The sequence below is a fragment of the Drosophila biarmipes genome, chromosome 2R (genome assembly GCF_025231255.1).
Source record: "Drosophila biarmipes strain raj3 chromosome 2R, RU_DBia_V1.1, whole genome shotgun sequence".
Taxonomy (NCBI): domain Eukaryota; kingdom Metazoa; phylum Arthropoda; class Insecta; order Diptera; family Drosophilidae; genus Drosophila; species Drosophila biarmipes.
The window spans coordinates 4,607,990-4,623,938 of NC_066615.1; the positions used below are offsets into that span (position 1 = coordinate 4,607,990).

General features: G+C 48.1%; 3 protein-coding genes across 4 annotated transcripts in view; 1 reads left to right on the plus strand and 2 right to left on the minus strand.

The window, feature by feature from the left end:
• The window catches only part of LOC108029538 (low-density lipoprotein receptor-related protein 1), a 57,290-nt gene extending 50,399 nt beyond the window's left edge, over nt 1-6,891 (plus strand). Inside the window, exons 15-21 of the mRNA XM_017101849.3 lie at nt 124-2,161; nt 2,230-2,616; nt 2,670-3,483; nt 3,537-4,101; nt 4,167-5,499; nt 5,555-5,681; nt 5,793-6,891. Coding sequence (XP_016957338.1) covers nt 124-2,161; nt 2,230-2,616; nt 2,670-3,483; nt 3,537-4,101; nt 4,167-5,499; nt 5,555-5,681; nt 5,793-5,945 — 5,417 coding nt within the window. The 3' untranslated portion in view covers nt 5,946-6,891. The remainder of the gene's footprint in view (nt 1-123; nt 2,162-2,229; nt 2,617-2,669; nt 3,484-3,536; nt 4,102-4,166; nt 5,500-5,554; nt 5,682-5,792) is intronic.
• Nucleotides 6,892-8,470: 1,579 nt separating this feature from the next.
• On the minus strand, nt 8,471-8,896 carry LOC108029480 (uncharacterized). Its single transcript, XM_017101744.1, has one exon. It carries the CDS (start codon nt 8,894-8,896, stop codon nt 8,471-8,473), a length of 426 nt encoding a protein of 141 aa, XP_016957233.1.
• A 353-nt stretch (nt 8,897-9,249) lies between these two features.
• LOC108029791 (protein deadpan) lies at nt 9,250-12,926 on the minus strand. 2 transcript variants are annotated; one of them, XM_017102302.3, is made up of 3 exons: nt 12,377-12,926; nt 11,930-12,025; nt 9,250-10,808 (listed from the first exon to the last, which is right to left on the minus strand). In XM_017102302.3, the coding sequence occupies exons 1-3, from the start codon at nt 12,500-12,502 to the stop codon at nt 9,720-9,722; spliced, it is 1,311 nt and encodes a 436-aa protein (XP_016957791.1). In that variant the 5' UTR covers nt 12,503-12,926; the 3' UTR covers nt 9,250-9,719. The 2 variants fall into 2 exon arrangements, with proteins under 2 accessions (XP_016957791.1, XP_016957792.1); XM_017102303.3 differs by lacking the exon at nt 12,377-12,926 and adding an exon at nt 12,113-12,174.
• Between the last annotated feature and the right edge of the window lie 3,023 nt (nt 12,927-15,949).

A 15,949-nucleotide genomic window follows, 5' to 3' on the forward strand; every position in this document is an offset into this window, starting at 1 on the left:
TGAAACTTCCGAAAGGGTTTGCTCTTTATGATATCTATAAGGAGCGGACCACAATATATTGCTTCCAGAGAAAGGCTATCAGTTTTTGATTGATTTATAATTTTCGAACTGTTTCCTTCCCAGGTCTCTGCATCGACTCTCATTATGTGTGCGATGGGGATGAGGATTGTCCTGGAGGAGATGATGAGTACGAGGGCTGTGTGCCCGCCTTTCTGCCGCACTCCTGTTCTGGCGGATCGCTTATGCACCAGTGTCAGGATGGCCTATGCATATTGAAGAACCTGACGTGCGACGGCAAACCGGACTGCGGCGATGGATCTGACGAGACGAGCAGTCTTTGCGCCCACACTCGGGGATGCAATGGCACCGATGACTTCCGGTGTAAGAATGGAGCCTGCATTCACGCCGATTTGTTGTGCGATCGAAGGAATGATTGTGGCGACTTCTCGGACGAAGAGATGTGCAATGTGAACGAGTGCATGATTCCGGATATCTGCGAGCACGAGTGCGAGGACAAGGTGGTGGGCTACCAGTGCCATTGCCGGCCGGGGTACAAGGTCCTGCCCAAGAGTCCGCACCTCTGCACCGATATCGACGAGTGCGATGAGCAGCAGCCGTGCTCCCAGACCTGTGTGAACACATACGGATCGTACAAGTGTCTGTGCGCAAAGGGGTACGAACTGGTGGATCACCACACCTGCAAGGCCACCAGCAACGTGACCATGGAGCTGATCTTTTCGAATCGGTACTATATTCGCCAGGTCGACATGGCGGGCAACGGCAGCATTCTGATCAACGAGCTGTCTAATGCGGTAGCCCTGGACTACGACTGGGATAGCCAGTGCCTGTACTGGTCTGATGTGACCAGCACCGTGGGTACCATCAAGAGGCACTGTCCCAAGGAAAACAAGACGCAGACCCTGCACCAAGCCATGCTGAAGAATCCCGATGGTCTAGCCGTAGACTGGGTCGCCAAAAACTTGTATTGGTGCGACAAGGGATTGGACACGATAGAAGTGTCCCAACTCGACGGAAAGTACCGAAAGGTCTTAATCAACGAGTATTTGCGGGAACCTCGTGGTATTGCCGTGCATCCGTATCAGCGTCACATCTTTTGGTCGGACTGGGGCGACACTCCGCACATCGGCAAAGCAGGCATGGATGGCTCCAATCCAAAGATGATCATTAGGGATGGCTTGGGTTGGCCTAACGCCTTGACCATTAGCTTTGAGACGCAGAAGTTGTTCTGGGGCGATGCCAGGGAGGACACGATCTCGATGAGCGATTTGGACGGAAATCACACGCGATTGCTGCTGGCCAGGAGCATCAATCCGCTACTGAATCTTCACCACATCTTTGCCATCGCCGTGTGGGAGGGTCGCATTTACTGGTCCGACTGGGAGACCAAGTCCATTGAGTATTGCAGCCTCTTTAATGGACATAACTGCACCACGTTGATTACAACGATCCATCGACCGATGGACCTGCGCGTGTTCCATCCCTACCGCCAACAGCAGCCCATAAGCGGAAATCCCTGCCTGGCGGCCAATTGTTCCACGCTGTGCGTGCTGTCACCGGAGGAGCCGTACTACAAGTGCATGTGCCCCACTAACTTCGTTCTGGCGGAAGATGGGCGCACTTGTCGGGCTAACTGCACGGCTGCTCATTTTGAGTGCGTGAACACTTACAAGTGCATTCCGTTCTACTGGCGGTGCGACACCCAGGACGATTGTGGCGATGGCAGCGATGAGCCGGAGACCTGTCCACCCTTCCACTGTGAGCCTGGACAGTACCAGTGCGCCAACAAGAAGTGTACCCACCCCTCGAACCTTTGTGATGGCATTAACCAGTGTGGCGACGGATCGGATGAACTGAACTGCGACAAGTTCACCTGCTTCGATACCCATATGAAGTGTGGGGCAACCGCCAACTCGAGTGCCTTCTGCGTGGACAACGTGAAGCGATGCGATGGAGTTAAAGACTGTCCGGGCGGCGAGGATGAATCCGCGTGCACGCCACTCGTTTGCAAGAAGGATCAGTTCCAGTGCGGCAACAACCGGTGTATGCCTTACGTGTGGGTGTGCGATGGGGACATCGACTGTCCGGACAAGTCCGACGAGACCAACTGTGATAATGTCTCTTGTGGAGCCCATGACTTCCAGTGAGTTTGCCAATTCAAGAGAACCCAAGAATAGTAGCTAATCAATAAATAATTGTTCCTACTTTCAGATGCGATTCTGGACGGTGCATTCCGCACGCTTGGCGCTGTGACGACGACCTCGACTGCCCCAATGGCGAGGACGAACCAAGCAGCTGCTTCACCTCCAAGGCTACCTGCGACCCCACCTACTTTAAGTGCAACAACTCGAAGTGCATTCCCGGACGTTGGCGCTGTGACTACGAGAACGACTGTGGCGATGGCAGTGACGAGCTGAACTGCCAGATGCGCAACTGCTCAGAGAGCGAGTTCCGGTGTGGAACGGGCAAGTGCATTAAGCACAATTACCGCTGCGATGGAGAGATCCATTGCGACGACAACAGCGACGAGATCAACTGCAACATCACCTGCAAGGAAAATCAGTTCAAGTGCGCCGCCTTCAACACCTGCATCAACAAGTGAGTGGTCAATAATGGCTTTTTGAAATATATTAAATACCCACGGCTTTCAGGCAATACAAGTGCGACGGAGACGATGACTGCCCGGATGGGTCCGATGAGGTCAACTGCACCTGCCATTCGGATCATTTCAGTTGCGGCAACGGAAAATGCATCATGTCCCGCTGGAAATGTGACGGGTGGGACGACTGTTTGGATGGCAGCGATGAGAGCTTGGAGACCTGTGCCAAGACCCACTGTCATGCCAACGCTTTCAAATGTCGCAACCAACTGTGCGTCCGAAACTCGGCGCTCTGCGACGGTGTTAACGATTGCGGCGAGAACGAGGATGAGTCCGATGCGGTGTGTGCGGCCTTGCCCAAGTGCCGGCACGACCAATTCCAATGCGAGAACGACGACTGCATCTCGAAGGCCTATCGATGCGACGGACAGTACAACTGCATTGACGGATCTGATGAGATGAACTGTCAGCCGCCGGTTTGCGGATTTGGAAGCTGCTCACAAATCTGCATCGAGAAGAAAGCGGGCCACTACAACTGCAAATGCGCGGATGGCTACCACAAGGGGCCGGAGAAGAATGCCACTTGCCTGGCCTCCGGACCGGATCAGATCCTCTTGCTCGCCTCGGAGCAGGAGTTCCGATTTATTCTGCCCGCCAAACAGGAGGGGACCACCGTAGTGGGCTTCTTCCAGACAGACAGCCTGAAGATCGATGTTTTTGACATTCTGATTAGGCCCAAGGACACACTGCTTTTCTGGATTGACTCGCACCACGGCAAGGTTCACACCATGAAAATTGCTACACCGCATGTCCAGGGTACAGGAGTAAGGGTGCGGCGTGATCTGAAGGAGCTGACCGCATTTAATGTGAGCAAACCAAAATGATCAGCATATACAAATTTAAAATTATTATCATTTAGATCCCCGAACTGGACGATCCAAAGTCGTTGGCCGTCGACTGGATATCTCAGCGAGTTTATATCATTGATTCGCGGCATAATCAAATCCTGGCAACCGATATTGAGGGTAAAAAATACATTTCCCTCGTGTCGACTGGCATGAATCCCACGGACATTGTCCTGGAGCCCGAGTCGCGCGTTATGATCTGGTCCACGCTGGAGAACGGCATTTTGGTGGCCTCTCTGGACGGTAGCAACAAGAAGAGTTTGGTGGAGCGCGACGTGGGCTGGCCAATCAGCCTTTCTATGGACTATCCGACGGGTCGCTTGTACTGGGCGGACTATCGCAAGGGAACGATCGAGACGTGTCGCCTCAATGGCAAGGATCGCAACGTGGTGCGTCGTTTTGGAAACCGGGAGAAGCCCCAAAAGATCGACGTCTTTGAGGACTATCTGTACATCAAGCTCTACGATCAAAGTATCATCAAGATGAACAAGTTTGGCAACGACAACGGAACCTACTTGCTGAAGGGCTATCGGTCCTCTGACATTGGCATTCTGCATCCAATGAAGCAGAACAGGAATAGTAAGTTAAATAATAAATTATAGATATAATTTCTGTGATTAAACCGAAACGTTTTATTATCTCAGTAAGCAATCCCTGCGCCAAGGATCCATGCAAGCCCTCCCGCTCTCTCTGCATTCTCTCCTCGGAATCTTCGACTGGCTACAGTTGTAAGTGCCCCGAAGGCTATGTGATGACCGACGAGGGAGTGTGCAAGGCGCACGCGGACATCCCTGACTACTGCCCGCTTCAGTGCAACCTGGGCACCTGTAAGATCGTAGATCACGTGCCCAAATGCATCTGTCAGTCGCAGTTTGAGGGAGAGTTGTGTGAGCACTATCGGTGCTCTGGTTACTGCCAAAACTACGGTGTGTGCTCGGTGGCGCCACAGTTGCCAGGATCCCACGAGACGCCACCTCTAAAGTGTACCTGTGCGGCGGGATGGTCTGGGGCGCGGTGTGAGACCTCAATGCCAGCTTGCCAGAGCCGCTGCCACAATGGAGGGTCGTGCCTGCTCTCCGAATCGGAGGGCATGAAGTGTAGCTGCCCGCAGATGTTTACCGGCGAGCAGTGCGAGCACTGTAGAAATCTCACCTGTGAGAACGGCGGCATCTGCCGGGAAACCCTTACGGGCACCCCGCAATGCGAGTGTCCGGATGGCTTCACCGGCAAGCGATGCGAGATCGACGAGTGCGCCGACTTTTGCAAGAACGGCGGATCGTGTGTGATCGGCACGAAGGGTCAGCGGCAGTGCAAGTGTCCTAGTGGCTTCTTCGGCGAGCACTGCGTGTCCAGTTCATGCCGGGACTTCTGCAAGAACGGAGGAACATGCTCGGAGCGGGGTGGTCGCCTGAGCTGCACTTGTCCGCCGCGCTTTATAGGAGAGAGCTGCGAGTCGGATCTGTGCAATACTTCTAGTCCGCCGCACTTTTGCGACAGCTCCAAGGTGCCCATCAGGGATCCCTGCACGCTGATGATATGTCAGAACGCCGGCACCTGTCATATCATCAAGGGCGTCGCGCTGTGCAACTGCACGGATCAGTGGAACGGAGACTTCTGCACGGTGCCCGTTCCGGACGACAATCCCTGTGTGCGCTACTGTGCGAACGGAGGTGTCTGCCACCTGGATGAGTATAGCCTGCCCCATTGTAGCTGTATTGGGGAGTGGCAAGGAAACGCCTGTGAGCTGCCGCCCCTTTGTGTCGGAGGCGATTGCAACGTCTGTCGACCGGGCAGCTCCATCAATGAGTGTTTGTGCGAAAACAACAAGGTGGTGCCGTGTTTGGTGGACAGTGCTGATGCCTTGAAAGGCGAACAGGAGCCCACGGAATCCAGCGGAGTATTCTCCGTGCTGGCCGTCATTTTTGCTGTAATTCTACTGGTGCTAGCCCTGTTCGCCGGTGCTGTTTACTTCCTTAAGTGAGTTGTTTTCGATGCAATTTTATTTTGCCTTTCTAACCTTTCCTTCTTGCAGGAAACATCGCATAGCTCAGCCATTCTCTCACGCTCGCCTGACGGACAACGTGGAGATCATGCTCACCAATGCCATGTATCGCGGTGATGCAGATGAGGCGCCTACATTCGCGAACGAAGATGACAAGGTGAGAAAATGGTTAACTAATTTGTATAACTAACTAAAAGTAGCTAGTATCGAATGTTTTATTAACCCTATATTTTCCATTTACCACAACTAACTCTAGTTTATTTTGCAGGGCAACTTCGCCAATCCCGTGTACGAATCGATGTATGCGGATGCGATTCCGGAGCCAGTGAGCACGGAAATAACGCATAGCACGGCTCCGGACGAACGGAAAGGACTGCTGCAGCACACGCACGACGAGAATCACACGCCGGATATCCTCTGATGATTGACCCGCTGCAACCGGGAGCTGTGCTAGGCACAGTTGGCCACAGAGATATCCACATCCCAACACTCAATAACGATTTGAACTCGAACAATGGACTGATAGCTTAGCCATATAACGAACTTTTGTAAACGTTTATGTACATTTTGTTTCCTTCTATTACTTTGATATTATATTTTATTATTGGCCGCCCTTGGCCTCCATCCAAAGAGCTCCAACTCGGGCAGCCTTGCTCCCCTTGTTATGTCCCTAATGATGTCCTTACACCCTATTACCGGGAAATCTTTTCGTTTGTTTACACGTTTTACAAGCAATACGCCTTTTGATAAATGAATTTTTAATATACTTGAATCTGTGTATATCCTACACGTTTTGTGGATCTGTAAATTTAGTAGTTGGTAGATTTAGTTAAAGCTCGGGAGCTGAAGAGGTCGTTGTACATATTTTATACATTTATTGCCCACAAGCAGCCTAGTTAACATTTAAACAAAAACCATTCGAGCAGTCACTAACAATTTGCCAATTAGTGAACGCGAGCGAAGTCGAATTCGTCTATTGAGATTGACCAAATATGCATTTAAATTAATTTAGTCTTCGCAATGCCAGGACGACCCAGCGCCAGCATATCCAGAATACATAAATTAACGAACAAATTGCTTAGGAATAATTGCATCACATAGTTTACACAACTAGAATACTTATGTCTACATCTATGTAGCATTATTTAGTTTGCACCTAAAACCGCAAGAGATTTCATGTAAAAAATAATGCTCAGAGTAAAGCCAAATTTTAACAATTATACAATGTAAAAATGCTATTTATACAGATAATGATGTATGTATTAATTAAGAAATGTGCGAATCGAATTACTAACGCGCGAAAGATAACGCACTGCAAAAACCACTGTAAAAACATAATAAATATGCATTAATTCGCAATAAACGAACTATGGCGTCTTCCTTCTGGGGCAGACAAGACGGGATCAAGTAAACAGAAACAATGCAATACTAATGCCTTAATCAATTCTCAAGGAATTTTCACCGGGCCCATATCCTGGGAAACCTAAAGGAAACACTTTTCCACATTTCCCATTGCGCAAAGCTGTTCAATCACAACCATCTCACGGATACCGATAGATACACTTGTTACCCATAAGAAAACCAAATCAGCCCGTGAAACCGAGATAGCTGGGTCCATTCAGGACCTATTTGGTTTTGTTCTTCCTTAAGAAATGCAAGCGATTTGAATTTGCCGATGCACAGGTAGCGGGATACGTTTCATCCTTTTCTTGCAGCAGAAAAGGACCACAGGGGCATATTCAAAATGTGTGTGTGGGAGAGTTCCTGCGAAACACCGCATGACTTTGTTTTCGGCAGGAATAACTCTATTGTGGGCAATGAAATTTGTCTGTGGGAAAATCACTGCCAGGGTTTTGAATTTTTAACAAGTTAATTTGCCAAATGACAATTAAATTTGCTGGAATCCCTAAAAACAATGAACAAGGCAGGCGCTAAGATGAAATCTGGTTATAATGGAAAACAAGTTTGCCCAAAACTGCGGTAAATGCCCTAATGTTTATAAAAAATCGAGGTAAGTGCACATTCCCACAGCGATTCCCAGGAAAGAAATCAAAAGTAAAAACAAAAGTAATAGCCGAAACCCCTCGGAAGACGCTCAGGATTCCGATCCCAGCATCAAATCACAGCAAACACGGCGCACAAAGGAATGAAACCGAAGGATCCAGCGGACAAGTGGAATGCAAGGAGACGGGCGGGGAGACTTGCGAACAACCACAAAGCAAACAAGCAAAGATAAAGGATCTCAAGGATGTGTGGGAAACACACGAACAAGTGCAACGGTATTTGGAAATGCAAAAGGATAATAGCGTAAAAAGGAAATGGAAATTATGATAATTTTCGATCTCTCGGCGGAGGTGTTGTTGTTCTTCTCACAGCGGGATCGGGTAACAGCAGCGCCGATATGATTGAGTGTGGGAAGTGCTGAGGATCCGAGAATCCGAATATCGGAGCACGGATCCTCCCAGGTCCCAAGCAAAAAGGTAAAGGGTGGGGGCGACGCTCGACAGCCACACGCAAGCCAGCCGCAGGACGAGAGTAGGCTGTTGCGGAAGTTATTACGGAAGTGAAATCAAATTTTGAATAAAAATCAAAAAGGGTCGAGAGGAAAAGAAAAGCGAGGGAAATTGAAAATTGAAGAGGGAAACGAGGATGTGAATTTTTATTATTTACATCTTAAGTCCAATCACTTTCACATGGAATCTACACTGAATGGAATTTTTAGGGTAAAAACTATACGCATAGAAAAAATAATAAATTTCTATAACACATAAATGATTTACCAAGCTGGAAATTATTAAAAGTTTTTATTTTGGTCCATAAAAGCTTCCTTGTAGCTATTACAAATAAATTAAACATTTTAAAATATTTATAAATTCTATGATTCTTTATTCCTCCAACTGCATTAGGTATTACTAAAACCTAGAGAACAAATGTTAAATTTACAGCTTAGATAGTCCCAGCCTCAACTTCCACAACATCCTGAGTGTAGCCAAACAATCTCTTGAGCATGTTGTAGATTATCATTTGTCGCGTCACTTCCGCTTCGTACTTCATATAGTCCTTGAGACGATTCTGCTTATAGAGCTGGTCCAGCAGATCGAACAGCTCCATTTCTAGGGTTCTTAGTGGAGCTTCTAATTCCGGAGTATGGGTTCCAGCGAACAATGCTTGCATATAGATCGTGGATATCTTCTCCAGGGCCTCATCCAAAGTATTCAGTGTGGAATCCGCGGGATCGTGTAAGAGCTTTGCAGGACCCGTGAGTTTTGGAGAAGCTCGGTACTTATGGAGACCATCTTCAGCATCGTCAGCCTTCGTAATTAGTGGCAGGATCGCCAAAATTAGAACTACCTGCAGCATATTTCTTAGCATGGTAACTTTTTTTGGAATTAAATGTGTTAGTGTTTTAAGTCTCTAACGCACGCCTGAAGATCACTGCGCGCTGTCGGTTGCACTTAGCTTAGTTTTTCGCACAATAAATAAATGCTTGGCGCTTATATAGCATCGATTGGGAGCTTCCATTTGGTTATCTATTCAATCAAACTTGCAAAAACATTGAACATAGAATGCAGGGCTATTTCCGTTGCAGTCAAAGCACTATCAGCTGATTGCTTCCGATTTTCCAATGAGTTCAAGTACTCGGTCCATTAATGCGATTTGAAAACTAGCAAATTCTGCCAAGTTTATGATCTATTACCAAGCCCTCCAACAAAATATTCTATGGATTGCTTGTTTTGTAGCATTCGTCTTTTATTATCGTTATTTTCACTCATTTCCAGTCATCAAATCTTTAATTAACTAAAAGCTAAAACTACAATCGTTATATTAAACTACTAAAATAGAAACGTGAAAGACTTTATGATAAACACTTTACAATGAAATCTACATAACTTAGATAGAAACTCTTTAATTGATTAAATAATTGAGCAGTAAAAGAAACATTTAAGATCATAATCAGTTAATGAACTACATAATATGCGTATAAAAATGCTTAAAAGAGAATTACACAAAAAATATACAAAATCACAGCTGAACTTAAAATGAAGAAAGCGAAACGTGGGTAGATAAAAACATATAGAAATCGTTGAAACTTAATGGGGTTCTAAAGCATTTGAGTTGGTGATCTTTGAAAAAATTGCGATGAAATAAATTAACAATGGATAAACGTAACATAGAAGTGGGTTAAGCAGATGATCTACCAGGGCCTCCAGGCGGAGCTGGACTTTTCGATGGCGCCGGCGAGGAACTTCTTAGAGGAGGGCTCATCCAGGGAGCAGTCACTGGAGTCGGCCTCCGCGTCCCTGTCCCGCTTGGCGATTCCGCTGGTGGAGCTCACTTGCTGTTGCTGCAAGTGGGCCAGCGATCGCGAGCATCCGCTGCTGTCGTGGCTTCCGGCACTCAAGTTGAGGGATCCGCTGGTGTTGAACGAGGTCTCGGCGCTGGTCGGTGGCGGAGTGGAGAAGACCCCGGCGAAGCTGTGCTTGCTCAGCACGTCCACGGTGGGCGAGGCAGCCCGCGACTCCTCGCCGTGGCTGGAGATGGAGGAGATGGGACTCAGTGGCGGACTGCTCGTGCTGTTCTTCGCCGGCAGCTGCGTTTGCACGGGCAGTGGGTGGATGAGACCTCCCTGAAGATTGGCCGGAGCCGCGTTGCTGGTGGGCTTGCTAAATGCGCTCATCCGGAAGCTCTGTGTGTAGTCGCTCAGATGCGTGGGATTGGCAATGCTGGCCAAGGCGGCGCTGGCTGTTCCAGCCGCCACTCCAGCTGCAGATCCTGGCCAGGCGAAGGGTCCCGGAGGCGGGGCCGTTGACCCGGTGTTTGGCATAATCAGGGCGAACTCCCCCGAGGGCAGGCGGGAGGGAATGAGCTGAAGTCCGCCCATTTGAATGGCCGGGGCTGACGACTCCGTGCGACTGTTGTTGTTCAAGTCCTGCGGCAGCGAGGGAAACAGGGGAGTGGGAGCAGCAGTGGCGGTTGTCGGGGGAAATAAACCGCCACGGTAGCCATTGCTGAAGTTGCTCATCGAGCCGATCTGCTCCAGACTGTTGGCGCAGTTGTTCAGATGGGCGCTGAGTCGCTGACGCACACCCGTGTCGATGCCATCCATTTGGCTAACATAGCGGTTAACCTCCTCGGCGCACTCCACAAAGCCCGTCTTGAACTTCTGAACCACGCCGGGATCCGACTGGATGGCCATGTTCAGCTGCTGGCGCTGCACCGACTGCAGATGCTTCACCGTCATCTCAAGAATGTCGGCCTTCTCCAGTTTGGTATGACGAGCCGGCTAAAAGTAGAGAAAAGAAGGAACCACAGTCAGATAATGATGAAATGAAGATGGAGTGGGAGATGGTCGGGCTAATTGTTTGGGGCCCTACAACAAGTTCAACGGCTTGGGAAAAAGCAAAGCTAAGGAGCACGTTTCGTGCCTCATATGTCCAACTATTCGCGTGTAATCTGCAGTCCACTTCACCCGAGACCACTCTGTAAATATCACACGACCAAGGTGAGATCCAGCAACTACAGCCAGGAGAACGACCGATCTTCGTGCTGTGCACTGAGGAAAAGGGTTCTATGGGAAGTGGGTATAGCCAATCTTCCAAACCTTAATATTCTGATAGATCTCATTTATTTAAGGAGTTTTGGGAGATCGCAGATTCTTGAAGACTTTTTAAAAAACTGATTAAGTTGGAGTACACTCGGGGAAGAAATGTTCCACAGAAGATCCCAAATCTTAAATTCAGAACTTTGTTCTTGGTCTTTCAGCTCTTTTTCGTCCAGTGCGATCTTCGTCTCTCCTCGCTCCCCGCTTCTCCGTCTCTTTCTCGCCCTCTGGGACTGCATATTTTAGCAAAAGGTTCCCACGCAGGTCACTCGCCAGTCGAGTCCACCCTCCCCCGCTCTCCTGTCTGAACCTTTTGTTTACTTTTGCTTTTTCCCTCAATGTCTTTCTTATTTGATTTTTGGTCCGGTCTCCTGCAGAATTCTGCGGCGGCAAATTTTACTTGATTTCTGCTCTGTAGTTTTCTCACAGCAGGATCACTCCTTGGAAAACTGGTTTCGTTCGCATCTCCAGCGATTTCTGCGTAATTCCTCGACTTGTTAACACTTTTCGGTCTCTTGACTGACTCCTCGTCGGCGCTCTCGTGTAATGATCATCAATAAAATTTAATACTCAATTAGAGCCCTCGTTCTTGCGTTTTTTGCTGTTCGAGTGTCGTAGGAGTTGCTTCTTATATAGTTTTTTGTCCTTTTGTACTTTTGCCGCCGTCGGGCACTTGCGTCTCTGGGGTTTTTGTGGTCTGACATAATTTATGGGGAAAGTGAACCGATATGGATCGGGGGCCTAGTTTCTAAATCGCGGGCGGGCCACTCCTTTTCTTTTCCGCTCTTGGAGAGCATACTTACGTCTTTTTTCATGGCCTCCAGGATAAGGGACTTCAGTTCGTTGAGGCAGTGATTAATGCGAGCCCGACGACGTTTCTCCATGATCGGCTTGTTTGTCTAAAAGGGGGAGAAAGAAAAGCAATTAGTTAATTGTCGAGATTTAAAAGGAATTTATTGGAAATTGGAAATTGATGAAATTCGTACAAAACATTTGGATTATTTCGAAGTTTTGTGTGACTTGAATTTTTATTTACTAAGGGTATCAGATCAGAATCTCTGATATTTAGTAAAATACTTTTAGTAGCCCTAGGCAAATATGAGGGCGAATCAAAGATGACACAAAGCAAGGGTTTGACCTAAGTGAAATCAAAGGAAAGAAGCAAAGAAATATCTCTGACTCTTCGAACAAGTTTCTGCTTTATCAAACTATTCTCGATGACCTTTTTGCAGGCTTAACGCCAAACTCACCTTTCTCAATTCCGCCTTTGATAATCCATTCGGATTGGAGGTGCGTCCATTGCTGCCGTAGCTGTCGCTGTAGCCGTTGGAGCAGTCGAAGTCGTCGTCCGAGTTAATATCGTTTTTGTAATCCATTTTGCAACGATTTTAATTCGTATATCCAAGTAGAAGTAATCCAGAATATGTCAGCTTCGGCTCGGTTTTTCACAACACGATAACTTTGGTTCAAGTGCGAAGATAGTTATAACAGTTATTGCACGTACTTCTCAGTAATGTCCGAACAAAAAACTTAACAAGCGGTACGCGTTTAAAGGTCGTTGGTTGATTTGGTTTTTCTGCTGTTCATTCGAGGGAGAGCGGCAGACGACCGCGCTCACGGGATGCCAAAAGGATACTGATCCTCGGAGTCGCCGGGCTCTGACTAAAAACGAATCGGGGCGAAGGCGAAACGAGTCCCCGAGTGAAACCAAGACGCTCGATTACCTGGCGACGCGGCAGAGGCAGAAGCAGCGGCAGAGGCAGGTAGGCAGCTCAGCGATCGCCGTCTGCAGACTGAGACCTTCCGCCGCAGCAGCAGCGGAATTCCACTGAACGGAGCGGAGTGAGTGAAAACCGTCGCGCAGAACCACCCCAACGAGCGGGGTCTTTGGGCCGGGATGAGTGAGTGCCATTCCGATGCAGGCAGGGTTGTCGAGCCGAGGAATTGCGGAATCCAGCGGGACTAACGAAAGAAGAGCTTAACTTAAGTAAAAGACCTTAAGCCCGACTTTGATCTGGACACGACACAACATTCGGTCAAGTCATTAGTCCGGTCGGAGTACACACTACTGACCCGAGGTGTTTCTCCTTAATACTTCAGAGACGAACCACCTGTGAAGAATACATAGCAAAGACCACATAAAACCCTATTTAGATTTGGGATTGTTCTTCAAATAACTGATAAAGTTGAAGTCGTTAATCTTTAATCTCAATTTGTTCCTATAATCATTTGAAGTGTTTTAATGACTTTAAAATTTGTACACTTTCAATAGATATCTGTTTCTACCAGCTTTTAGACCTATTCTTCGGCTCAGCACTTATATGTGAGTAATGAAAGGATTTCTAAATTATTTAAGACCGTTTTTTATCATTCTAATAATTATATTTTCAATTTCATCAGAGAACCTCTGTAAAAAGCGCTACACAATTTAAAATCTTGTGCGAGGAAAATCACTGTTCCTGAACGCCAAATAGCATTAACTGACGTGTGTAATAAATGGCAGATAAGTAGGATTTTTCGCGACAGATGTTGGTACTATGTCCTCTAGAAGTCCGGCTGTGTTTTGGGCGCCTGATGGCAATTTTAGTCGCACGCATTCACCCTGGGCAAGGCCAAGCTTGTTCAATGCCCGTCCAATGATTTGCAATTCATTAAGGAAAACTCCTTGGCAATTGTTCGGCGCAGCTGCCGCAACCCCCGTGGCAACCCAACCCCCTTGCAGGGCGATGAGCTCAGATTCAGATTCTTATTTTGCCTGCCCTGCCTCATCAGGATCGTCTAGGGGGTTTCTTGGGATTGGGACCGGGATTGCGACTTACGATGGATCGGATTCAGGGTCGGGGGCAAACATTACGGAGCTTACCTGACCGGGCCAGTTTTTATAGTCGATCCCCGGCAGATTTTCCTTTTCAGGCAAATTTATTACTTTACGATGTTGGCAGGATTAAGACCAAGAAGTTGTCAATAACCCTGGTCGCGGGCCGTGCGCCAGCTGACAGCTGACATAGCAGCTACCTATGTCTCGATCCCGACTTGGGGAGTTTTGGGTGGAATCGTAAACCTATTGCGCCGCCTGGCAACCCTAGTTGTGCAAAGTGATCCCTCGCGGCTTGAGCGTAAATACCGCGTTGAGCAATAATCTGTGGCGATCATCCATCATCCACAAGCTCTGCAGCACTGATCATGTCAGCTTTTGTAAATTGAATAAATGCTAGTGCCGTGGCTGTTGGACTGAACCACCTAAGCCCGGGGGTCGGTCGAACTGTGGGCTGATGAGCATATCACCATGCTTAATAACGATCACTTTGGCTCCTTCGATGCCGCAAATTTGGCAAACGGTTTCCCACGAAAACCCCGAATAAACACGATGAGCTGGCAGAATGTAAGGGAGAAAACTCCCGGAGCAGAAAAACCTCAGAGCCATCTGACATATGTGGATCAATCGTCTGGAGAAACGTGCAGAGTCTGCCGCCGCTTCTGCAGAAACTGAGAATTGAAATTCTATAACGAAGAAACCAGCCAGAAATCAAAGTTCAATATCAGCCCCAAACGCCGGTGCTGTGGCTTCTCTTCCTTTTCTCTTTCTTCCCGGCCAGGGATCAAGGTAAACGCCATTTAGTGTGGCACGATCGCTGCCAATCGGCAGCCCGGCTGTATCTGTATCTGGCAGTCCTCCTTTTGGGGCTTCCCGGGCTCCGGTCCTCGGTGCGTTGTTCCCAACGCACGATTTACACATTAAAACACTTTAATTTTTATTGTACAGCCGGTCGGTTGGGAGCTTCGATCTGTCGACCAGTGACGATCTACTTCCCTCTTTTTTAATCAATTCCGAGGGGCCGCGAGACGGGGCCGGAGACGAGGCCGGAGACGGAGACGGAGACGGAGACCTTTCTCAACCTCAAATTAGTGACTTTGGGAGCATGTATTTTTAGCTGTGGGAACTGCAGTTATTACTTGGGGTGTGCTGGCCGCCCCGCCCCCGCACCTCTCCCACAAATCCGCCCCGACGTGCACCAAAATAATGAGCATGAAAAATATGAAACGGTAGCAATGTGTGAACTGATCCAAACGGAACTAAGCCCAAGTGGATTTCGTCGCGGGGATGGGGAGGACTAGAACTCCTGCTTCGGCAAGATATATGTTGATTTAAATGAATTCCTTGTTGATTTTTACGGCGCTTAGCCGCGAGGGGAACCCTGAGTGAAGTGTGCGGTCTGCGGGGCATTAGAAGTCGTGACAGGCCGCCCACTATTTGATTGTTTTTCCTCTGTGGGATATTTTATTTTTATGAGTTTGATAAATGGCCAGCCAGGAGTCGGGCTAATAAGTGGAAAGTTCTTTCTGACAGACTCCGAAAGGGGAAAAGTATTTCCACCCAAAAAAGAGATGAAGGCATAGGTTCTCAAGGAAGGGGAGTTGTCACACTTTTGGTGGTTGAAGTTCGACTTTTTTAGGGCCTGTTAAGCATCAGCGACTCGAATTTCCCCATGCCGAACCCTATATGAGGGAAATGGGCTTATCTTAAAACGAAAGCCTGTACTCTTTTCTTTGAAAATGTTGTTGAACTCGCACTCATCGGAAAATGGCAATATAGCTAACAATATTTCATTCTTTGGTTTATCAATGCCAGTGTACGGTATTTTCACTTACTAAAAATAACTGAGTCCTGGTAGGAAGAGTGCAAATTGTATTGGCCAAGGAACTGCCAGGGCGAGATCATTGATCCCATTGATTGGTGACCCATGCCAGCTGATGTAACGGTCACTTGGAAGATCAGCTGCTCCTAAGCCAACATTTTCACTAAACTGTCCTTCGCTCTCGTG